This window comes from Pipistrellus hanaki (genome assembly GCF_964339955.1).
Source record: "Pipistrellus hanaki genome assembly, chromosome: 14".
Taxonomy (NCBI): domain Eukaryota; kingdom Metazoa; phylum Chordata; class Mammalia; order Chiroptera; family Vespertilionidae; genus Pipistrellus; species Pipistrellus hanaki.
The window spans coordinates 9,656,340-9,680,804 of record NC_140516.1 but is presented as its reverse complement, the minus strand read 5'-3'; the positions used below and the strand labels follow the sequence as shown (position 1 = coordinate 9,680,804).

General features: G+C 49.5%; 1 protein-coding gene across 6 annotated transcripts; it reads left to right on the top strand.

Annotated features, from left to right (window-relative positions):
• The first annotated feature begins 8,974 nt into the window (after positions 1-8,974).
• On the top strand, positions 8,975-22,798 carry LOC311632802 (pulmonary surfactant-associated protein D-like). 6 transcript variants are annotated; one of them, XM_084904669.1, is made up of 8 exons: positions 8,975-10,079; positions 12,088-12,264; positions 19,295-19,411; positions 19,652-19,768; positions 20,037-20,117; positions 20,542-20,658; positions 21,229-21,312; positions 22,280-22,798. In XM_084904669.1, the coding sequence occupies exons 2-8, from the start codon at positions 12,135-12,137 to the stop codon at positions 22,657-22,659; spliced, it is 1,026 nt and encodes a 341-aa protein (XP_084760795.1). In that variant the 5' UTR covers positions 8,975-10,079; positions 12,088-12,134; the 3' UTR covers positions 22,660-22,798. The 6 variants fall into 6 exon arrangements, with proteins under 6 accessions (XP_084760795.1, XP_084760794.1, XP_084760797.1 ...); XM_084904668.1 differs by having other exon boundaries at positions 12,066-12,264; XM_084904671.1 differs by lacking the exon at positions 20,037-20,117 and having other exon boundaries at positions 9,162-10,079.
• Positions 22,799-24,465: the final 1,667 nt, after the last annotated feature.

The window sequence follows — 24,465 nt, the reverse complement described above, 5'->3', positions numbered from 1 at the left end:
GGACTGGCCACCCTGGGCTTGGCTGCCTCTGCCTCAGGCCTGGCTGCCACTGCCCCAGGTCTGGCTGCTCCAGTGCTGGCTGTTGTTGCTCTGGTTCTGGCTTCTGCTGCTCTGGGGCCTGGCCATTGCTGCTCCGGGCCTGGTTGCCACTGCCTTGTGCCTGGGCACTCTAGGCCTGGCAGTGACTGTTCCAACATTCTGCCCCCCCCCTTTTTTTTTAAACGCATATATGTTGAAATGTTGGCTGGTGAGTTGAGTTCTGACTTAGTCTTTGATTTTTCAAGATCTTCTTTGTATTCTTTCTTAAGTAATTTTACTATCTTTTGCTCTCACTTGATTTCTTCACATTGAGAACTTCTTTGGTTTCTTCCTCCTTGTCCTGGGAGCTCAGTAGGTTGGCCTGTGGCACCCCTTTGTTCTCCGCAGGCTCCCGCGCTGCTCCAGCCTGTTGCCGGGGTCGGCGCCGCCCAGGAAGCAGTCCCCAGCCTTGGCTCCGTTGCCAGCGCTCAGAGGTCGAAGGCTCAGGGGCACCCCCCCCCAGGGGCCCCGTCGCCCGGCTCCCTGCCAGCGCCCGGCTGGCCGGTGTCCGGCAGGGGCTCCTGCTCCCTGTCGCATTCCTCCAGTCTGGAGCTTTTTTTCTCCTTCCCGCTAGGAGAGTCTAGGATCAGAGTCAACAGACTCTCCTCTGCATGCAGTGTGCGCGACTCCGGGGACTCCGCTTTTCGCCACTCCCCTGGTATTCCACCTCACAGCCCCATCTCCCCCTGCCTGAGCCTGGGTCCCCAGGGTCTGGTCCAGGACTGGGGTTCAGAGCAGTCTGGACTGAGGCTCAGCGCCGCCGGAGGCCCTGTTCCTTCTGGCTAGGGTAATCCAGCATCAGAGTCAACATTCAGTCCTCTGCGCGAAATGTGCGTGTGACTCCGGGGGCCCTGCTTTTCGCTGCTCCCCTGGGATTCCGCCTGATAGCCCAGTCTCCCCCTGTCGGAGCCTGGGACCCCAGGGTCTGGCCCATAACTGGGGCTCAGCGCTGCCGGTTCGGGGGTTCAGCCCAGGCTGGGGGTTTCATTTCCTTCCTGCTAGGGAACGCCAGGCAGTACCCAGTCCTCTCCTGCTCTCTGGCTGCGACCTCTCCGCGCGCGTGTGTGTGAGCGTGCAGCATGTCTCTGTACCTTAGGCTTTTTTTCAGCTCCTCTGATTTTCCTTCTGGTTTTCTCTTTCCTTCTTGTTGTAGAATTTTCAGTCAGTCGACTACCTGTAGCTCTGGGTGATGTCCACTCTACATTTTAGTTGTATTCCATTGAAATTGTTGTGTGCTGCTGTGGTGAGGTGTCTACCCGAGCAGCCATCTTGGATCCTCCAACAATAAATATTTATTAAAAAAATAAAGAAACTCAAATTAAACAGCAGTAAAAATCCAAAAAGTTATGGACTAGATTTCAAGCTATACTCAGAGAAAATTATACTTTATTTTCATTATTATAAAATTTATATATATAAAACCCTAAATGACCGTTGCAACCAAAACAACTGAACGGATGAACAAATAGGCTGTGTGCATTGACTAGGTCGGCAGGGGGGTTAGTGAGGAATGACCAAACATCTGAACAGCGGGCTGTGTGGGGTGACCAGGCCAGTAGGGGGGTTAGGGAGGTACATCCAAACAACTGAGCAAGCAGGCTGTGTAGGGCAACCAGGACAGCAGGGGAGTTAGTGAGGGATGACCAAACATCTGAGCAATGGGCTGTGTGCGGTGACCAGGTCGGCAGGGGATTATTCAGGGGTGAGCAAACGACTGAACAGCAGGTTGTGTGGAGTGACCAAGCCATCAGGGGGGTGCAATGAGGGGTGACCAGGCCAGCAGATGGGGGCCTTGAAGGGCACCATGCAGGCAGTGGGGGAAGTTGGAGGTGACCAGGACAGCAGGGGGGCCAGTTTGGAGCAATCAGTAAGATAGGCAGGTGAGCAGATCCTGGATTGTGAGAGGGATGTCCATCTGCCGATTTTGGGCCTAAATCGGTAGTCAGACATCCTCTGAGCTTTCCTGGATTGCAGAGGGTGCAGGCGGGGCTGTGGGGATACACACCCCCCCCACTCCCCACCCCCCGCCCAATGCATGAATTTTGTGTACCAGGCCTCTAGTTACAAAATAAAAGCATGGACATTGAGTGTGGTATTAAGCTATCTCTGAAGCATCTGTCCATCCTCCATCTCAGACCATGGGTGCTTCTGCCTCTGGACTCCTCAGACTCCTTCCACATGGTGCACCCCAAATGTATTCCATTGTTCCTGGTCCCTGCCCTTGGAATGCTTGGGAAACAGACCTCATCAGTGTAAGGGGAGAGGATCACCTAGGAACTGCAGACAGAGCACAAGAAAGGGTCAGCACAGGTGGCTGGGTTTTCTCTCCAGAGGATGTCCTTGCTGGGTAAAGGGTCACAAGGCAACTCCCATGGAATCTGATCGTGCCTTCGTGGTTGCCAATGCCACGGTTTGTTAAGTGAACAAGAAGCTGAACTTGGCAGAAGCACCAGGAAGAGCTGGCATATAGGTTCCTTTCCACACACTATCTCAGATCCGTTGGTAGTCACTGCAGAGTTCAAATGGCCCCTGCGTTTCATTCCGGCTGAGACATGGTGTTAAATATAGAGAAGTCCCCAGTCTCTCCTGGCCGATGCTGAGTGGTGTGGAAGGGGGAAGCATAAGGCTTGATTCTGGTTGAACGTCACAGAGGTAGCTAAGGGGGATGCCCACACATCCAGCCTCCACAGAGGCAGTCCTGACCTGGCAGGGATTCTGACTTCAGCCTAGACACAGAGAGCTGAGGCGGGCAGACAAGAAGGAAGAGCTCACAGTGAAGGTGTGGACATGAGAGACACACAGACCCAGAGCAGAGGATTAATTCCACCAGTTCCAGGGATTGCTACCCGTGGGGGCTTCTGCTCACCCAGTGGGACAGTGTGTCTGGTCCTGGCTCTACAAAGGAGGGGCATTTAGAAAAGGCATTCTGACTGCGTATTGCAATCAGGGCAGCAGGGAAGAAAGCAGGAATATCTGAAGTTGCAGACCAGGGCCCCACACATCACCTGGCTCCCATGTTGGCTTTCTGAGTTTGCTCGCCTTGTCTTAGAGACACCAGCAGAGGGCAGCATGAAGCCACTGCTTTTACCTAAGAAAGAAAGCTGTGCCCAGAGCCATATTCCAAAGTAAGTCTCTCCAAGCAACTTCTCTCTTGGATCCAACTTGGAGCTCAGTCAAGCTCCTGAGAAGGTTTTGGGGTCACACATTTTTGGGAGCACTGCAATTTCTTTCTTTGTTTTTTTTTTTTTGTTGTTTGTTTATTCACTTATTCACTCAACAGATATTGAGAGTGACGTGGTCCCCAGCCCTGTTATGGGCCCTGGGACTTCATTGTATGAGTCAGCTTATCATACTAATCACAGAAACACCAAGAAGGAATGCTTGCATGGCATTCATCATGGCCAGAGCTCTTCTGGCCGCCTTAGTTGTGCTAGTCCATTTATTCCTCACAGCCTTGTGAGGGTGGTACTAGTCATAGCCCATGTTTACCATGAAGGGAACCTACACCCAGAGTGTGTGTGACTTGCTCAGGATCTCAGCTGCATGGGGTGTGAATCCAGGCAGTCTGGCTCCAGCATCCTCTCTTATTTTTTTAAACATATTTTTATTGAATTCAGAGAGGAAGGGAAAAGGAGAGAGAGATAGAAACATCAATGATGAGAGAGAATCATTGATTGGCTGCCTCCTGCACCACCCTACAGGGCGTTAAGCCTTTAACCCAGACATGTGCCCTTGATTAGAATCGAACCTGGCTGATGCTCTCTCCACTGAGCCAAAGCAGACAAGGCTCAGCATCCTTTTAATGACTTTGCTACACTTGACGAAAACAAACAAGTAAATGGTCAGGATGATTTCAATGTCTGCAACAGCCAATAAGAAAATAAACCTGGGCATTGTAATGGGGACTGGGGTTGGAGTAGCCATACATTCGATGGTCAGATAATGGCTTTGAAGGAGAGGACAATGGTGACAATAAGAGCCAGGCCCTGCAGGAGAAGGATCATGCTATCACCCACACAATCTCTGTTGAGCCCAGGGTGGTAGTGCTCAGCTCAAGGCCACTTGTGGACACTTTGTCCATGACCAAGCATGCACATACCTCACCTTGAGCCCCTGACACCACCCCCAACCAACACTCCTCATTGAGGGGTGTGCAGAGTAAAGCAACTGGATATAGGCTTGGGATAGGGGGTGGAGAGGTAGTAGCTGAGTCAGCTAACTGCAGGATGCTGGGAATTTCAAGCACTGGGTCTCCTGGTTTCTGTACAGAAACACACACTCACACATGCACAAAGACGCCAAATCATGTGCACACAATTCCCCACTCACGGTTTCACCTGGTATTTCACAGAGATGTTCCAGACTCAGGCCCATTGCCTGAAGCCAGGAGGCAGTTAGACCCTGGAAATGCAGAGGGAAGGATTTGGGTCAGCAGTTGCGTTTTACTAGTGTGTCATGAGCAGCTGAAGGAGATATTTGGGATCTGTAGAGTTAAGCAGCATCCCCTTCACCTGGTGAAGGTTTACATAGATGGAGAAGCCTTGGCCCCTGGCTTCTGGGTCTCCCTGTAAAGGTAAAAGGCAGTCAAAAAGCTACTCAGATGGTTGTATTTCCTTGAGCAGTGGTTTCCAAAACTGGCCAAACATCTGGATCACCTAGGGACCTCACTACGGTGAAGGACTCTGAGCTTTTGATGCACTGGGTCCAGAGCACAACCAACTTGACCTTATGACTCACTCTGCCAAGCCTTCCAGGTAGCTCTGCTGGCATGCCTCTGAAGAGCCACATAAGGTGGCACTCAAGGTTACAAAGACAGTATCACTTTACAAAGTTCACTTCCCAACATCCCCATGCTGACATTCGGTCTCTTCCTGGTTAATGGAAAATGAATCTGATTTTTGGGAGTTCTAATGCACAGATCAGTTACACAATTATGACAAACAACCTTCCAGTTCAGAGGCCCTCTGCCATGTGCAAATACAAGTCAAGGTCTGTCAGTGACCCAGCTCTGCTGGATCTCTGATGGACACAGGGAGGGAAGCACGTGGCCCAGGGCACAAGAGAGGGCTGAGGAATGTGAATGCTAGACCATTAGCCTGTACCCCAAATCCCCATCCTCTGGTATGGGCATGGCTGAGAGTGAGAACAGCAGAGTTGTAGGGCTCCCCTGAAAGATGATCCTGCAGGAGTCTTTCAATTCCAGATGCAGAGCTCAACTGCATCAGGGCGGTGAACATTGAAAGCTTTCATAGCCGCTTGCCCTCTGGTGGCAGAAGCAAATCTCACTGGCTGGGTCTATACTACCTTAGGAGACCATGGACTTACATGTCCTTTAAATTCCAGGTTCCCATCTTCAGAGCAAATTGAACACACCATTCTAACTTACTCGGTGTGGCTGTTGATGGACTTGAAAAACAGGTGATTCGTAGTCAGGCCACAAAGACTTTGCACAAAATGGCAGGTAACCAACACTGAAAAGGGTTCTGGGATCCTGCAGCATTTGCTCCTGGAATGGGCCCCACGGATCTGAATCTGTGTGACCATTGACTCCTCAGCTTTAGCAGGGAGAAGCCTTGACAGAGCAATTTAGATATAGAGATTGAGGCCACTCAATGCATTAGGCAGGGACATGCTTCCCAACCTTGCATTTCCCACCAACCTACTGCCTCTCCTCCTGCCTCAAGATGGCTCAGTCAGCCAGGCCTTGTTCTCCCTGGGGCACAACCCTGGAGTCAGGGCCCAGGCTCCACAGAGGTCTCATCACCTGTCTCCTGTTCAGGAATGCACTGAGCCATGGCCTTCGGGTCCTCACTCTTTGTAAGAGGCAGCAGAGAAAATTGTAGCTCAGATACACCTGTGAATTTCTTTGTCCAAAAGTCGTCCTGGGGAGGGATATGGCAACAGCAGGGCTCAAGAGGTCGCTCAGTTCTCCCCATCCCTGAAGCCCTAGGGGAGTGTGCTGCTTAAGGCCAAAGACGTGTCCTTGGTGTCCCCTGGTTTCATTAGGTTCCCTGTGCAAGAGATGTCATCATCATATATCCCTGTGTGAAGGGACCTGCCTGCCCTTAACCCGTGAGGGAGTGGGAGAGGATGTCTGGAGAGGCTCCTTGAATCCACATGTCCCTCTTGCTCCAGATCCTGGAAAGCCTGGATGAACTGTAGTTACTATCATTAGACTCATTAGAATAGTGTATCTTTACATTTATGCCACCCTCACCGGAGCTAACTTGCATGGGTTCCACTATTTATTGATATGAATTGGGAAGTGAATTTCAGGGAGGTGGTTGCCTCAATCCTAGATGGAGGCAGAATAGTGGCAGGCAGATGCATTTAGAGAGAGGAGCTCTGAAAAGACGATCAGGTGAGAGGTCAGGGGAAAAATAGGCAGAGGAGAAGGCTGGAAGGGGAATGGAAGAATTTAGCTTGTCCTGTAGATTTTTACTGTTTCCTTGACTAGGGGGCGACCATTACATACTGGGAAGAAATCCATGTGAGGTACAATTTTATATATAAAGATACAATTTAATGTATGACCATTAAATGGGGCGACCATTACATAGTGGGAAGAAATCCATGTGAGGTACAATTTTATATATAATTTTATATATAAAATTCTACAATTTTATATCTAAAGATACTGTCCTTTATGCAGAGTATAAACACGAAGACATTCCCCTCAGGGAAGAGCTTGATCCCCCGTCCATTACAAAATATAGAAATAATTATATAATGGTTACCAGTCTGTTTTCTCCTTGTTTTCTTGGCTGTAGGAAAATTCAGGCGTTAACTTTCATGCTTGGTTGCAGTAATCCTTCTTTGCTGAGTCATCGTTTGTGCATCTTCCTTTCTTCTTGAAAGTTTCTGGCCTTTCCTTTTTCTATTTGCCTTGACGAATAGTTTGATAGGTGCCTCTAAACCTGTAGTAGTCTCCCACTCCTCTGGTAAGCAGAATAGAGTTTAATTGAAAATAGAGAATTGTTCTGCTCTACGTCACAAAATTACTCTTGGCATTGCCCCCAGGTGCAGTGCTTGAAATAGAGAGTCTCATGGGATTGAAAATCCAGTGATGTGACCCAGGTCCTGCCCTGTCACCCCTACTTTCCAGCCTTCAGCATTTCCCAGGCCACCTCTCACCCTGCCCCACAGGCCTGCATTAGGAGGGCACCTGGGAGAGGCCTTTCTCTACATTCACTTGTCAGATCCAGTCCATGCGTCCACATGGGCATTTTTGGGGGTGTCCCCATTCAACAAATACTCATCAAGCACTTCCTAAGTTTATGGTGCTCCATCTGGGAGTTCAGACACAAAGAAAAACAGAATAGAAAACTAATTTTATTTATTTTTATTTTTTAAAATGTATTTTATTTTTTACAGAGAAGAAGGGAGAGGGATAGAGAGTTAGAAACATCAATGAGAGAGTAACATCAATCTGCTGCCTCCTGCACACCTCCTATGGGAATGTGCCCATAACCAAGGTACATGCCCTTGACCCGAATCAACCCTGGGACCTTTAGGTCCACAGGCCGACGCTCTATCCACTGACCAACAAGGTTAGGGCTAGAAAACTAATTTTAATAAAAACATCTTATTAAGTGGCCTTTGGCACGTTCATGAACTATATTCAACCTTATTTGGTGAATGGGCTCCAAGTGCAGCTGCAATTCACTGTCTCCCCAGTTTGCTACCTGGGTTCTGCAGCATGTCAGCTCCACCAACCCTGAGATTGCTACAAACATGCATGGTCATGAGCAGGACTGCGGGCTCACAGTGTCAGAATCCTGCTCAGAGGGAGGTCTGGTCGGCCTTCTGGTTGACGATATATCATTTGACCCATAGGGTGTGAAGCTCACTATTGGGGAGTTTCTCCTCTTGTATCTACTAATAATGGACCCACTGACCTGTAATGGGATGAGGATGTCCCCAAAGAAGGGAACACTGAACATGGACAGACTGATACTGGTGGTGCCCTGTGAAGAGGGAGGTCAGGACATTTTGCCCCCCAGCAGTGATGCTGGCACATGCCATATCAAATTACTGTCCTAAAGGTATGCTGGAAGGAAAGGCTGTCTTTGTCCTCCAGATTGCCTGGTGGCAGTTATGAGGCTGTAACCACTTGGGGATTCCTGGGACTAATCATGGTACCGTGTTGGTGTGGTAGCAAAAGGGGTTCCATGGAACATAAGCTCCCAGAGTGTTCTGATCACAGATTTCTAATTGGGCAGGTCACAGTGAGTAGTCACACTGCAGGCATCTAGTATTTTTAGTAAAAGGGTTAACACACCTTTGAACGGCCTCTTTTAAGAGAAACCACCCTCAAGAGATATGGAGAGAGTGCAGGGAAAGAATTCCATCTCATCCTGTGAGCCAACATTCGCTACCACCTCTGGTGTGTTGGACCCTGTGGTGGGACAGCAGACACACCAGCTTTGACTCTGAGTTTCTCCCAGGCTCCTAAGGAGACAGATAACTTACACATTCCATTACCAAAACCATATACTTTTTTTCCCCAACTTCATTAGAATTCTTAATTCTTAGAAAACTTAACTTGTAGTGACATCTAAAAGCAAGTAATTAGCATTTTCTAGATTGGCAAATTTATGAATACACTTCATAACTTCCAGAAATAGGTGTTTTTCATTGGCAATTAGATTCACATTTTCAAGAAATCTACTTCAAATAAAGTACAAAATATATTCATTCACAGATTCAATGTATTTGTTCTTACCAACTGTATGAGAGTTAAAGTTAATTATTACCCAAGCCATTTTATTGACAAATTTTGTAACAGAGATAAATAACATGAACTTTGTTTTGTAAACCCAGGCAAAACAAATATGTATGTTATGTTAATAATTTGTAAAGAAATTCACTAACCTTAAACCACCATTTGAATTCTTGGTGATTGATAATGAAAGAGTTTTATCATTTGGGGCACAAGTGGCTCTACTATGGTATCCTGCTTCCAAAAAGTGCAGTACAGGAAACAAGAGCCTTTCCTTTGAGCCGAGGAAAACTGGCATTATAGACTCTACAATACACTAGAAGCCACAGCAGCAACAAACCCCAGGAGCAGTCAGCACCCCCAATGGACAGGCCAAAGGAGAGTATTGCAGGCATTGGGCAGCTGGTATGTGGCCTTAGGCAAAGGTCCACTGATGCTAGAGATGAAGCCACAGGGACCAAGAAGGGAGCAGAGAGGACAGCAACAGCAGCAGGGCAGACAGTTGCCCCATGGCCACTGGAAGGCAGAGTTTCCTAGGGGAGGCCTGAAATAGTATGTCAGCAGCTCAGGGTCCAAACTGCTCACTAGAGCAACCCACAGAGGCAACAGCAGCTAAGGAGTGGCGAAATGATGGCAAGGATTTCAGGACATCCATCCTAGGAAGCAAAAGAGTGACTCCTGCCAGGTGGCAGCTCCCCCAGCTACTCTCCTCACAGAATGCTGCAGCCTCGGCAACCCCTCCAGCTACTCCACCCCTGCCCAGAAATGCCAAGAAGCGCCCAGCTCTTTCCCAATATTTGGGTAGTAATGTTGAGGTGAAGGACAAAGTGAAGATGACACAGCAAGCCTTGGCTCTTGAAATATGCAAATGCATATGCTTTTGCAATACTTGTAGGTTATTAAGCAACTTGCTTCTTCATCTGCCCCTCACTCTGCTTCCTTAGCTTTGTTCTTCTCAGGACCTCAGATTCCTGGAAATCTGTAAAACCCAGACACTGATAATTGCCGCTGAACACCCAGAGCCCAGTGAGGGACAGATGAGGTCATGCCGTGGGTGCTCCATAAATTCTAAGGTGACATGTGTGTAGTGTTGGGAGCTCAGTGGCAAGTTTCCAGAACCCAGGTGGGGATGAGAGTGAGTCAACAACGAAGAAAATTATCCAAAAGAGTTCTTAAAAACCAGCGCCTGGTGGCTCAGGTGACAGGGAGGCATAAATAGCCTGTGTGTGCCAGGAAGTGCGCATTTGCCTGGAGACCCTGAGCCCTCGAGGAAGCAATGGTGAGTGTCTCTGGGCCTGCCTCTCTTTTCATTTTCTCTGTGTCCAGTGAAAGTGCACCTGTCCATTTGGGGTGGTCTAATGTACTGGTGTTGAGGAAGATAGAGCCTATGTACCTCTTCTGGTCTGAGCGGTGTGGGTGTGGGTGTGGGTGTTGGCCTTAGAGGGCAGCATAGTGGGGGAAGAAGGACCGTTCTTCTCCCCCTCACTATGCTTCCTTTGCTCAGTGGGAGATTTGCCTTCTAGGCTGGGGAGGGTGGGTGAGTGAGATATGACACCCACCCAGAACCCAGAAGCCATTGTCAGGAAGCCTCAGGTGGGCATGCAATTTCAACTTCTCACTGGGCTCATTGAACTTCTGATTTCTTCAGAAAGGAAGGTGGTGGAGGAGAAATAGCCCAGGCCCGGGTCAAAGTTTACCACATCCTGGTACAAACTGCCCATTGAACATGGATAAACATCTTTCCTCTTAGCTTCAAATCTTGGTCTTAAAAATACACACTTTGGACAAGTTTAGTGATTTCTACTTAATTTTTAGATGCGTCATTTTTTCATTATACTTTAGTCTGCCATTGAGGCATAAAGTATACACTATGTGGTTTAAGGGGATGTGGCTCTACCCAGTACCTCTATAGGCCTAGCAAAGAGGCCTCATCCAAGTCCTTGGTCTCAACCCTGTGAGGTGGCCCCTGCCCAGGCCTCTTCCTGCTTCAATGATCTATGGTGCTTTCTGTGCCATCTTGAGCTGTTGGGAAGAATGCCCATTTCTTTTCATTCTTCCCCAGATGTGGGCACAGGGCCCTTGAATTGTGGCAACTGCACACTGGGGGGCAATGTCCAGTCTCAGGCTGGATGCTTTGTTGTTCCTGGCAGAGCCACTGCCCTAGCAAGGGCCACGCTGCTGGCCTGTGAGTTTGCCTGTTGTTTAGAGACGCCCAAGGTGCCCGAGGATGTGGTAAACTTGGAATGAGAAAGAACTGGTGCAAACAGGTTCCTCCACAGCCCAGAACCACCAGCAGGTGGAGAAGAAAGCACTTCTGTGCCGGGAAGGCCCTCCACAGCCTTCCCCTAGGCTTCTTGGCGATCCCTTCTCCTTTGCTCCATTCCTCAGGCTTGTTCCCAGTCTCTGCAACTCCCATGCATGCTTTCCTGGCTCCTAATGTACAGTTTCTCTCAAGAGGAAAGAAGCCCACCATTGGGAGTGGCCAGGTCCTGCACCCACCGTGACCTCACTTAGCTGCGGAGTCCCTCTCACATGTCACTGGACACTGTTGAACATCTGTTTTTCCTACACCAAAACCACCCTCTCCCTGATGGAGCGCACCTCACACGCCCTCCTCTATGAGGCTCCTCTCCCAAGTGGTCCCAGGTGGATGGCCAGAACTGTAGTTCCAGGGTCTCTCCAGCTATTCTAAGAACTTTTTCTGGGTTCCATTTGGAACTTTCTTCGTGGAGACAATATCTAGTCCAGGAATGGCAGACCACCTGGCAAACATGTACCCATGTGTCCATCTTGTGTTAGGATACATGTCACTGAGCATTCTGGCTCCTTTCCAGACAAGCACTGAAACCTCCAGGAAATGGGTCTGCCCAGCCACCTTATTGATTCAAACATGGAGAAGGAGGTTCAAAGAGAAGAACTCTCCTGTCCAAAGGCACTTCCTGAATCCTTCCTGCTGGGACAAGTGCCCTCAGTGAGGAGTTTCCTAGTGAAAGTGAAGTCACTAGAAGGGACAAAACAGAGCTCTGAGAAAAGGTATATGTTGCTGATAACCCATGTCAGAGTTCAGCTGGATAACTCATGCCCTCCAAGGCCAGACTGTATGGCTGCCTTGTCCTAAGTTCCTTTCAGACTCCTGCTCCTCCTGATCCCACAGAATGGGGGAGGAGGTAGGAAATTGCCTCTCTGACTTCTGGGTGGTGGGATAAGCACTAAGCAGTGTCCTGGAACCAAGAGCATGTCCTTCTCTCTCTGTCTCCCCCTGAAGGCCATGCTTCTCCTCCTATCAGCGCTGGTCCTGCTCACACAGCCTCTAAGGTCATGGGGAGAAGAGGTGATGATGGTTTCCCAGAAACATTTGGTTGATGCCTGCATCCTGGTCACGTGTGGCCCTGTGGAGAATGGCCTGCCTGGTCGTGATGGACGCGATGGGAGAGAGGGCCTCCGGGGCGAGAAGGGGGATCCAGGTAGAGCTGGTACCATGGGCTTGTCCTGGTGGGCATGGATGGGCATGAAATTGTTACCAGCTCAGCAACTCTGGGCATTCTGCCATGGAAGCCCTGGAAATGGAAGCCCACCTCCTGGGGAAGTGGTCCCCTGGACATTCAGGCCACCTGAAATGCCTTGTTACCAGTTGGCAAATGACAGGCCGTCCTGAGCCCTGAGATGTTTTTGCCCCTGCCCTAGCAGCCAGGATTCCTCCCCTAGGATCTTCTGTTCCTCTCACCCTAAGAATGAGCAAATGGTGGGTAAATGACTGGTATTTGGGGTCTAGAACCAAGCACTTAAAATTGCTCATTGTGGTGGAATGATTTCTGGGCAGTGTGTTAATATTTAACTAAATTCTACTGCTGCATGAGAGGTGGGCAAAGATGAGGCCCTGTAGCCCCACACTCAGTCCTTACCAAAAGGATTTACCTAAATACACTATGGAGAGGAGGAAATGGAGCTCATATTTCTGTGTCCAGCCCTCTGCTTAGGCATTCACTTTCGGAATTCATTTAATCCTATTTATTAGTGACACTTTAACCTCATTTCATTGGTTATGAAATTGTGAGACCCTATGTGGAAGGTGATAAGGACGTGGGCTTCTGTGTCAGGCAAATCTCTGCTTGATTGTTGGCTCCACTCCACAGCAGGGACCCCTGGGACAAGCCGCTCAGTGTGTACATCTGTAAGTGGGAAGTGTTTCACACAGTGACAAAAATTGAGCCAAGGCTTTAGTCTTTGTTGAATCTCCAGGATAAAGTTGTATTTTCCTCTGTACTACCAGGTGAGTTCTCCTGCGCTTTCTAAAGGTGCTACTATTAAGGGTGTTATGCAAGATACACCCCCTATAGGGGAGAGTCCAGGTCTGACTGACAAGATGAGAGAATTCAATAAACCAGCAACAAGGATGAAGGGACCATTGTGGCCCTGAGCTGGGCCAAGAGAGGGATCAAGTGTGATCTTTATCTTTGTAGAGTTTGCATTTTGATTGAAGGAAGAAGACATTTAAGTTGGAAAGAATAGGTAACTTTACCAGCTTTGTGGGGGAGGAACAGGGGAGTATTCATCTGTCCTTTCAGGAATGGGCTGGGGCTTAAGACGGCACCTGGAAGTGGACCCAGAAGAAGGGTGGTGTGCAAGGTGCCAGCTCTCTCTTGGGGAATCCCAGCTCTCTCTAGCTCCCAGTGGGGCCCTGAATTAGAAAGAGCCTTTTCCTCTGAACTGTTGTGTAGAGTATGGCTGAGACCTCCCTCTCTTCTGCAGGTGCCTCGTGCACATTGCAAGCCTGGCCTTGGGTTGGGGTTTCAAGAGAGAACGATGCCCATTCAGACTGGGGACCATGCTCCACACTGACTCCTTAACCCCAGGCACTTCAGACATGTGACCCTCATGGGTCCAGAATTTCCTAGAGAATTTGGAGCAGCCTTCGACCCTGATCCAAGTATGTGTGGGTGAGACTTATGACCATGTGCCCTGCAAATTCTGATGCATGTGGTCTCAAGATCAAGATGGATCTGAATGGCAGACCCTTGAGCAGAGGAGGAGGGTGGAGCCGGGTTCCTGTGGCGAAGACCAGATGTATCATGGAGGGCCAGTGAGACCTGGACTCTGTTTTATTTATTTTTAAAAAAATACATTGTATTGATTTTTTACAGAGAGGAAGAGAGAGGGATAGAGAGTTAGAAACACCAATGAGAGAAAATCATCGATCAGCTGCCTCCACAACCAATGTACATGCCCTTGACTGGAATCGGACCTGGGACCTTTCAGTCCGCAGGCGGACCTCTATTCCCTGAGCCAAATAGGTTTCAGCTGGACTCTGTTTTGGGGGCTGTGTTTATGGGCACAATTTCCTTCGTTCAGCATCTAGATACCTGCCTGGATGGGATCCCATGAGTGTCCCCCAAGGGGCATGCCCCTCCCTTAGAGGAAAACTGCACACTTCACAGCAGTGGACAGGGCCCCTCTCTCCCCTGCTTATGTCTCTGATCTCATCTCATTATCCTCCTCCCACAGTCACTGGGCTCTGACCACACCGGCTCCTCATTGGTCTGATTCCACCCCAGACCCCCTGCCTCCCCTGAGCCCTGTCACTGCTCTTCCCATAGGCACACCCCTCACCTCCTTCACAGCTTTACCCACAGACCTGGCTCAGTGAGTCCTCTCAGACCACCCGCCTGAGAAGACAGCCCCTGACAGCACTCTATGTTTTATTACCTCTGTGGTTCTTACGCTGACCCAGTAACCACATAATGTGCATTTATTTTTATTATCTGCTTCTATGCAGTTGAATTTAAGGTCCCTGAGTACGGAATCAGATTGGTTGTCCATCTCCTTCACCACTTCCCTGCACTTAGGACAGAATGAAGTAGAATGAATAAGAGATGCAAGGAGAGGCGGAATTTGGGTACAGTAAGGAGTGGCCAAACTGATGGTCCGAAAAGCTCCACTTCAGGCGGCATGAGGGTACAGGGCTAGACACCCTGGTGATACTGGGATGCAAAATCGGGCTGGGTGGACGGGGGCAAAGGGGTGGAATAGGGGACATCAGTTATACTGTAATCAGTTAAAAGAATTGGAAACAAAACAAACAAACAAAATTAGTGCTTTAGGAGGCATGTGTGCTTGGTGGTGAGGGTGTGACTTCCCCACCTCAGAGTTCTCATGGCCTCCATGGTTGGGTGCCAGGGATGGGCAACCTATAACGCTCCCTTCTAGGGAATGGCTTCTTCCCTTGGCCCATCTGATGCTGCCATCTCAGCCAGGGTGGAGCCCAAAAGAGGTTCAGATGGGGTCCCCGCAGCTCTGCCCCTGATGAATGTGGAATGTGGGGCCCATCCTCTAACCCACTGGGTTCCATTTCATTCCTAGGGAGGGCTGTAGCTGAAAGCAGGATACAATGCCCAGCACACAGCCTCTTAAAGTCACCATTGCCCCTCCTCCCTCTCCCTGTCCCACTGGGCCTGGCCCTCCTGCCCTGGGACCATGGTTTCCATGTCTTAAACCTCACTGCTCCTCTACAAATCTCTAAATCTTCCTCACCTTGGAGCCACATTTCCTCCATCAGGAAAAGTGCTCTGAGTACCGGAGGGTGTGCTGAACTTGGGGTGCTGGATGGGGCACCTCACACATTGTCTTCCACACTCATTGCTGTGTCTCATGGTTCAGTATTCTGCAACCAATCCCTTACAGAACAGGACCTGGTGCTCACACTTGCATCTCACCCGGTGCTAAGCATGACCTTGTTTCTAGTGAACAAAGAAAATAATGAGTAAATGGAAGTGAATGAACAGTTCACATTAACACCCAACTGTTCATTCAAGGAAGTTAATGAGCAGTTTGGTGTTATCTCCCTCTCTTTCCTTGCTTTATTACTCATAATAAATCAATGTTACTCATTTATTTGTTAATTGAATTTATGGGATGACATTGGTTAAAAAATTATCATATATAGGTTCTATAATAAATCATCTGTATTTTGTATTATGTGTTCATCACCTCAAGTCAAGTCTCCTTCCATCACCATTTATCACTCATGTACCCTCTCCTGCCTACCCCCACTCGCCTTTCCTTCAGGTGTTTTTTCTTTTCTTTTCTGTTTGCACATGAAGGTTCATAGCAGCTTAATTCACAACAATCCAATGTGCATCAACTGATGATTGGATAAGCAATATGTGTTTTATCCATAAAATGGTGTATTACTCACTTATACAATGGCATATTATTGAGCCATTCCATGGCATATTATTAAGTTATACAAAGAAGTGAGACATTCTTCAGAGTGAATAAACCTCAAGAACTCACTGCACATTAAAAAAAAAAAAAAAAAAGCCAGACAAGAAAGGTAACATATTGTATAATTCCATTGATAAGAATTATCTGGAGTAGGTAATAGACACAAGAAGCAGAGTTGTGATAGCCAGGGGTGGGGCGGGGGCATGGGGAATAGGGAGTGGCTGCCCAAAGCCTAGGAGGTTTTCCTTTGGGGTGGTTAAACGTTTTGAACTAAATACAAGTGGTTGTTGTATGACATTGTGAAGGTGCTAATTACCACTGAACTGTATACTTTTAAAGGGTTGGTTTTACATTCTAGAACTTTCTGCCAGGGCTGATTAGCAGACCCTGACTAACAGATGAACAGAATACTCTGACACAGGTTTTTGTGCTACAGGACTTTTTTACTTCAATTGTAAAAGCTGTCCTGTACGCTTGCCTCGTTGGCTTTTTGTTGTAACAACAGCTTGAGCTCAACTTAACCTCCAGATACAATCAGCAGGGCAAGTATCCTTGAGGAAGTATATGCTTCTACAAGGTCAGGTCTTTAAAGATTAAATACAGAGATTCTAGCAAAACACCCCATGATCGGACTTGTTTGCAAAAGTCAAGGTAGAGGCTGCTGCTTTCGGCAAGGTTCCCCCAGAGGCCCCTCCTTACAGACAGACATTCCTACCAAGTCCATGCTTCCCCATAACTTTCACTTCAATAAAAAGAAAGAGCCAAACTCATACAAGTAATGTAAAATCCTTAAATATTAATAGCCATTTGCTCCCTTTTGTGTCTTTTTTTGTTAATCCTCATCCCAGGATATTTTCCCCATTAACTTTTAGAGAGAGGGAAAAGGAGAGGGAGAGACAAAGAGACAGGAACATTGATGTGACAGAGACACATTGATTGGTCAGGTGGAGCCTGTAACTGAGGTACGTGCCCTTGACCAGAATTGACCTGGGACCCTTCAGTCTGTAGGCTGATGCGCTAACCACTCAGAAAAACTGGCTAGGGCCGTTTCCTTTTGTCTTTTTTCAGTAATTCTTGCATAATTTAAGACTTAAGCAGCCTGTCTTCAGATTACAGGTCTTTTTAAAATATTTGACTATTATTCCAATAGAAAAATACTATTTGGTCACTAAAGATAAACAAAAAGAAGCAAGTTGAAATTATCTTTTTGACATTTAGAACAAAAATTAACGTTTTGAATATATCTTTTCTGGTGTTTTCCAATAAGTTTGATGTGCACACCTATAATGTCTGTACATGTTTATAAAGCAGAACCATATTCAATATAATGTTCATAATGTCCTTTTCCCCTTAATGATGCAGTATACAATAATTTGGTCTGTTTTCTATAGGTACCAGAACATGTGACCATGCTTTTTCTATTTATCATGGAGATGTAATCTATCCTATCTAATAAAAGAGTAATATGCAAATTGACCATCACTCCAACACACAAGATGGCTGCCCCCATGTGGACACAAGGCGACTGACACAAGATGACCAACAGGAGAGGGCAGTTGGGAGGGACAAGCCTGCAAAGGAGGGCAATTGGGGGCGATCAGGCCTGCAGGGGAGGGCAGTTAGGGGTGAGCACACCAGCAAAGAAGGGAAGTTTGGGGCAACCAGACTTGTAGGGAAGGGCAGTTGAGAGGGACCCAGGCCTGTAGGGGAGGGCAGTTGGGGACACCAGGCCTGCAGAGGAGGGCAGTTAGGAGAGACCAGGCCTGCAGGAAAGGACAGTTAGGGGCAAACAGACTGGCAGGGGAGTGGTTAGGGGGTGATCAGGTTGGCAGGCAGAAGTGGTTAGGGGCAAACAGGAAAGTGGGCAGGTGAGCAATTGTGAGCCAGCAGTTTTGGATTGATGGGTTCCAGATTGGTGAGAGTGCAGGCTGAGCTGAGGAACACCCCGCCCTCCCCCCACCCCCCGCCCTGTGGGTAAATTTTGTGCACCGGGCCTCTATTATATATATAAAAGCCTAATATGCTATTTGCCCTACAAAGCAGTCAACCAAATCATTGACTGGTTGACTGGTCACTATGGCATGCACTGATCACCAGTGGGCAGACGGCTAACCAAAATTGCTAAGGCAAGTTCAGGTTCTTTGTTTTGTTTCTTCCAATCCAGATATAAGTGAGATTACATTGTGTTTGTCTTAATTTGTATGACTTATGACACTTAGCATAATTCCTTCAAGATCAATTCATGTGTGGCAAATGGTAGAATTCTTTTTATGGCTGAATAGTATTCCAGTGTGTGTGTGTGTGTGTGTGTGTGTGTGTGTGTGTGTGATATTTTTATCCCTCCATCCATTATGGACACTATTAGGTTGTTTCCACCTCTTGGCTACTCTAAAAAATGTTGCAATGAACATGGGGTTATCGATATCTTTCAAATTAGTGTTTTATTTCCTTTGGATAAAACCCAGAAGTGGTATTGCTCGGTCATACTTTTAAAAAATATTATCTTTTTAATTTCTTAAGAAAACTCCATATTGGTCTCCATAGTGGCTGCACCAAATTACAATCCCAACAACAGTGCATAGGAGTTCTTCTTCTCCACATCCTCAGCAACACTTGTGCTCTTTTGTGATTTTTATAGTCGCCATTCTAGGAGGTGTGAGATGATATCTCATGGATGTGATTCGCATTTCCCTGATGACTCTTGTCAGGGACCATTTCTGATATAAAGTTTGGACCTAAGAAGGGAAATCCAGGAGTCCATGATCCAGGGCAGTGGTCGGCAATTTGCAGCTCACGAGCCACATGTGGCTCTTTGGCCCCTTGAGTGTGGCTCTTCCAAAAAATACCATGGCCTGAGAGAGTCTATTTTGAAGAAGTGGCATTAGAAGAAGTTTCAGTTTAAAACATTTGGCTCTCAAAATAAATTTCAATCTTTGTACTGTTGATATTTGGCTCTGTTGAATAATGAGTTTGCCAACCACTGATCCAGGGTGAAAGCTGGCAGATCCACTGCTGCAATCCTGCAGCCTGGGGGCAGGCACTGGGCACTGCATGGAAGTCAGACGGTCCTTGGCTGGACCGCCTCCAGATCTGGCAGGCCTGTTTCATCGCCTGTGAAATGGGGTTGTGCACACCCGTCTCCTGTGTCACCACTGGACTGAGGAGTGTGGAGGTGGGTGTCTACACCTGCGGAACCTGAAGGAAAAGGACCTGAATCGCTGGCTCCTCCTAGGCCCCGGGTCAGGTTTATGCCCATTTCTTTAGCTGCTACAGGTCCACCAGGAGCTCCAGGGCCAAGGGGGATGCCTGGACCTGTTGGCCCAGTTGGGCCCAAAGGGGACAACGGCTCTGCTGGAGAACCTGGACCGAAGGGAGACTCGGGGCCACGTGGTGAGCAGTGGGTGGGGACTGAAATGCCTGACTGTAGGCCATGCGGGAGGTTGCACATACCCACCCAGGAAGAAGGGTGCCCAACTGGTGGCGCTGGGTTCACACAGGGAAGGCAGTAATCCTTCTGGGCGGCATCTGTAGGATGGTGCTGTTGTCTGACCTCTATGACTGTTCTCACTTTCTCACCGTCTCCCCCTTCTGAGAAGACCGAGTGCACTGATTGGCTGTTCCTTTTCCCAGGAATTCAGGGACCAGCAGGTGAGCCCGGGCCAGCTGGAAGAGAGGGTCCCTCAGGAATGAAGGGGGATGTAGGCCCTCAAGGCGAACCTGGCCCCAAAGGAGAGCCTGGGCCCAAAGGTAGGAGGTTGGTGAGTGGTGGTACGGAAGGGAGAGGGAGGAATGACAATGGCAATCCCTGATGTGACCTAAGGATGCTCAGCGTGCCAGGGAAGCCAGGCCTTCACCTCTGGCAGGCCTTGCTGTGGTCCCTGCCCCCACACCCCTACATCTGCCGAACCCAGACAGTTGGGACTGTGCATTGTCTCCCTCTCCATGTCGAGCAAAGGAAATGATCCAGTCTGCACACACTGTCAGCAGCCTTTGTTCCAATTTGTTCCTTCCTCAGGAGAAGTGGGTGCCCCAGGTGTGCTGGGCTCTACAGGGCCAAGAGGCCCCCCAGGTCTCAAAGGAGAGCAAGGTGCTCCTGGTGAGCCTGGATCCGCTGGGAATGCAGGGCCAGCAGGTGAGTGATGGGCAAAGCTGGGGCAGGCCTTCAGTTCTCCTGTTTCCACCTGAAGTTGTGGATGCCTGTCCCTCCCCCATCACCCGCCAGCTCAGATCTGCAATACTGGGCATGGGGAGTCTGTGCAAGGAGGTGCCTCGCTGGGCTTGAGCTCTGTATCTGGGGAGAGTGGGATGTGAGCAGCAGGGACAGTCTGCATCCTGGGAAGGCCGGGTGCTGCGTGCTGGTTGCTGGGACATTAGTGCACAGGGAGAGTGCGTGGCTGTCTTTGGGACCGACTGTACATGGGAGGGTGTATTGCTGGACAGTAGCATAGTCCATATGCTGGGAGATAAAAATGGGGGGAAATGTGTGCTAAGCTTACTCTCCTCTTCTTGTCTGACCTCAGGGCCCGTAGGACCCCCGGGCCCACCGGGACTTCCAGGTGTCAGGGGCCTCCAAGGACTGCAGGGAGACAGAGGTGCTCCTGGGGAGAGAGGACCAAAGGGAGAGAGTGGGCTTCCAGGTAAGGTCACCTCCCCTAGCTCTGGGGCCCAATCAGGATGCAGAGGGAGGAGGGCCTACTGCTCAGTGGTCAGCCCATTTTGGGGGCGGGGTGGGGTTGTGAATGCAGGAAAGGCTGTTGGGGTCAAGGCAGGAAGATGAGATTCTACCTAGAGAGCCCCGATATGCGGGTTCAAGCCTAAGAAGTTTCCCGTCTGGTCAATGTGACAGCTCAGCTCTCTTCCCAGCTCATCAGAGAGCTTTGAGCATCAAATAGCCCAGAGATGGGAAGTACTCGAGGGACAGGCAATTCCCCATTCCCCCAATTCCCTATAGTAATCTCCCAGATTCTTAGATTTTGCTGTGAAATGTCATTTGGATTAGTGTTAGTGTGGTGCGAGGACCTGCCCAGGGCACAGTGTACTCACAACAGAGCTTCAGGAAACTCAAGGGCAGGAGGGCCAGCTGGGGCCCAGCTCCTTCCCCTCCCTCAGGAAAGCCTATCACTGAGCACCCTTTCCTTGGGAACCAGACTCTGAGCTGAGGCCTGGCTGTGAGGGACTGGTCTTCACTGGGCCCCTCTCTCCTGCAGACATCGCTGCTCTGAGGCAGCAGGTGGTGGCCTTGCAGTGGCAGGTGAGAGGCCTTCAGGGAGCCTTCCTTCAGTCTAAGAAAGGTGAGTGCCTGGACTGAACCCGTTGCCAAGGGCAGGCCCCAGGCAGGGTCTGAGGCAGGCTGGTCCTAGCATTGGGGTTTCTAGGATGGTAGTGGATGATGGGCTGGACCTGGGACTGGAGCAGGACCTGAGGATAAGTGTAGGGTGGGTCAGAGCAGGACAGTCAAGTGTTCCAGGAGCTGGAAGCAGATACAGGGACATCTAGCAGGCTGTGGCCCCTACACCAGCTCAGTGGGCTGGCAACCCTCACCATCACAGCCACCTGGGACCCAAGCCAGATCAATGCACAAACCGAGCTGAGCACCTGGCCCTCTGGGTCCCGGACAGGGCTCTCTTCAGCACCGACTCTCTCCTGTCCCTGATGCCCATGCACACCTCTCAGCTGTCTTCGGCCTCTCTCCCAGTCCTCCAGCCTCACCCACATGCACAGCTAGGTGACAGCACTGGGTTGCACTCAGTTCAGAGATTAGCACATGGCTGCCCTCAGAGGACCCACCCTCCCCTCTTCTTTCCCACATCCACTCATGGCTGTGAATGCCACATGTCCTGCTGTTACACAGGGTCCCAGTGAGAGGAGAGGGGACACTTGTTTGCAGCTCTCAGAGGCCACACCATGCCAAAGCTTTCCAGTCCTGCCCAGGAACTGGGAAACTGACTCTGCAATGCAACATGGGGTGAGATAGAAAGAGCATGTCTCAGCTTTACTGTGAGATCAGATAAGGGTGACCCCCCCAACTCTACATGGGATGGTTAATGAAGTTGAGCTCCCCTTTCTGAGCCCAGGGTTCTCACCTGTAAATAGACAGGCAGATCCACCTCTCAGAGTGCACCACGGAGGCAGGGGTCTCACCTTTGTCTTCCCTGGTGCTCTGAGGTCCTGGGCTCTTGTTGGAGTTCAAAGGTCTCAGAGCCATGTAGCTTTGGCAGGTGCCCCCAGAACCCCAACCTCACTGTCCTCTCCTCCTAGTGGAGCTCTTTCCCAATGGCCGAGGTGTTGGCCCGAAGGTCTTCAAGTCAGCAGGCTTTAAGAAACCTTTCCAGGAGGCACAGCAAGTGTGCGCACATGCAGGGGGGCAGCTGCCTTCCCCACGCTCTACAGCTGAGAACGAAGCATTGCAAGAGCTCGTCAAGTTTGCGAACGAGCGTGCTGCATTCCTGAGCATGACTGACTCGAATAAGGAGGGCACGTTCGTCTACCCAGGAGGGGAGCTCCTGGGCTATTCCAACTGGGGCCGCGGGGAGCCCAACAATGATCCCGGCAATGAGGACTGTGTAGAGGTCTTTGGCAATGGCAAGTGGAACGACATATCCTGTGAAGAGCCGCACCTTGTGATCTGCGAGTTCTGAGTCTTCCCCTGTGCTGCCCACATGACAATGAAGAGCTGAGGGCTCTGTGGCCGGCTTCTGCCCAGAGCCTTGGGATGAGGCCAGCCAAGGGCTCCCATAGAACTCCTCTCTCAGAATAAAATACACAACTGGCTTCACACACTGGCTGCCCTGTCAGGGGGAGAAGGGGCCAGCCTGCTCTCCCAATTGCAAGGGATCAAATTAGGTCCCAAAACCCAAAGGCTCCTCCTCAGCCCTCTGCCTCCTCAAACTGTCCACCCAGCTTGTCACTCCCTACTCTGTCACTCCCTCCTCTGTCACTCTTCCTCCTCTTGCTTTGGTGTTTCATAAGGGCAGTTCCTTATCATCTCTTTTGCTAGCCCCTCCTCCTCTTCCTGACCACTTAATGGAGATGTGCTCAAGCCTTAACTCTCCATTCTCTTACCTCCTTACCCTGCTCCAGGGATTAGCTAGTTCTGTTTTGGGCTCAGATCCCTGGCACCCACATTTCATGCCTGCTCAGGACCTCTCCCGGAGCCCCAGACTCCTCTGGCTGATGCTAGCGGAAGCCCCAGGGCTGGGAGGTTAAGTGGCTGCTCCTTGCCTCAAGGCCTGAGCCCCAGAAGGAGCACAGTAGCGTGGTCTGACCTGGCAGGTCATCTGCTGACCTGGCAGGACTGTGTGGCCCAGTTGAGTAGCCTCCTCTGCATCCCTGCACACCAGCACCTCATTCTACCCTGTCATTGTGACTGTCTGTCGGCTTATGGGAGGGAGTCCCACCTCATAATACCCATTCCAGCTGAGATCTCAGGAACAGAGGGTCCAGCCACCCTCAGGTTCACCCCCTGCCTTCCCCTTGCCTTGTCCAAGAGGTTCTTCCCCCTCACCACCTCAGAGCCACCTGCCAGTTTCTCCTCCTCATTCTTCAGAGATGGGAGACTTGCTCAAGGCCCCAGGTGTGTCAGGGCTACAACTTGATCACATGAAAGGTCATATGATCCCAACCCTTACACTTGCTGCCTGTCAACTTCTGGGCCAAAGGCCTCTGTGTACCAGTTGACTTTAATGACACTCGTGCTTAAGAAATTTTAGGACACCTGGATGAAGCACAGGCTCATAGGAGAGGCAACAAGAAAGGAAACCAGCCCTCCTTTGTTCCCACACCCTTCTTCCAACAGTCCCCAGCCACACCTCAGATGTAGGACAGCAAGTCCGAGAGCAAAAACCACATCTAATCACCATGGTGTAAGGTGGTACGAGATTGATTGGGATGATCACTTAGTAAGTTATGTAATGACTAATCAGGATGTACACCTGAAGTTAATATAATACAGTATGTCAGCTATAATTTAAAAATGAAAAATAATTTAAATAAATAAAGTGATTATCGATAGGTTTAAAAAAGGAAAACAAGGACCACACCTCCCAGCAGCACTCAGCTCAGTTTTTCTGCTGAGACCTTGTTCTTATTACTGAAAAAAAAGGCCCAGGTTTTGGCAGCTTCTGAAATATGTCAGTTATCCAATGGTGAGCTAATAATCTTCAATTCAGAAGTCACACCTGGACACCATCTGCCAGGGAACTGACAAAAGTATTTCATAACAAATAAAAACGGAAAAAGCAGTGGATGTGGTTTAAGCCCAGGGAGGGATATTTCCTAAGAATGAAGAGTTCTGAAGTGGCTCAAGAACTGTGGGTGGACACACAGTGCTGTGTGGCCTCCCTGCTTCCGCCTCTGTGCATCCTCGCCTCTCTTCCTCCTTTTCCCACCACCTGCTTCTGCTTCCGGCTCTCAGCTGCCCAAGCACAGAGTCATGTGTCACACAG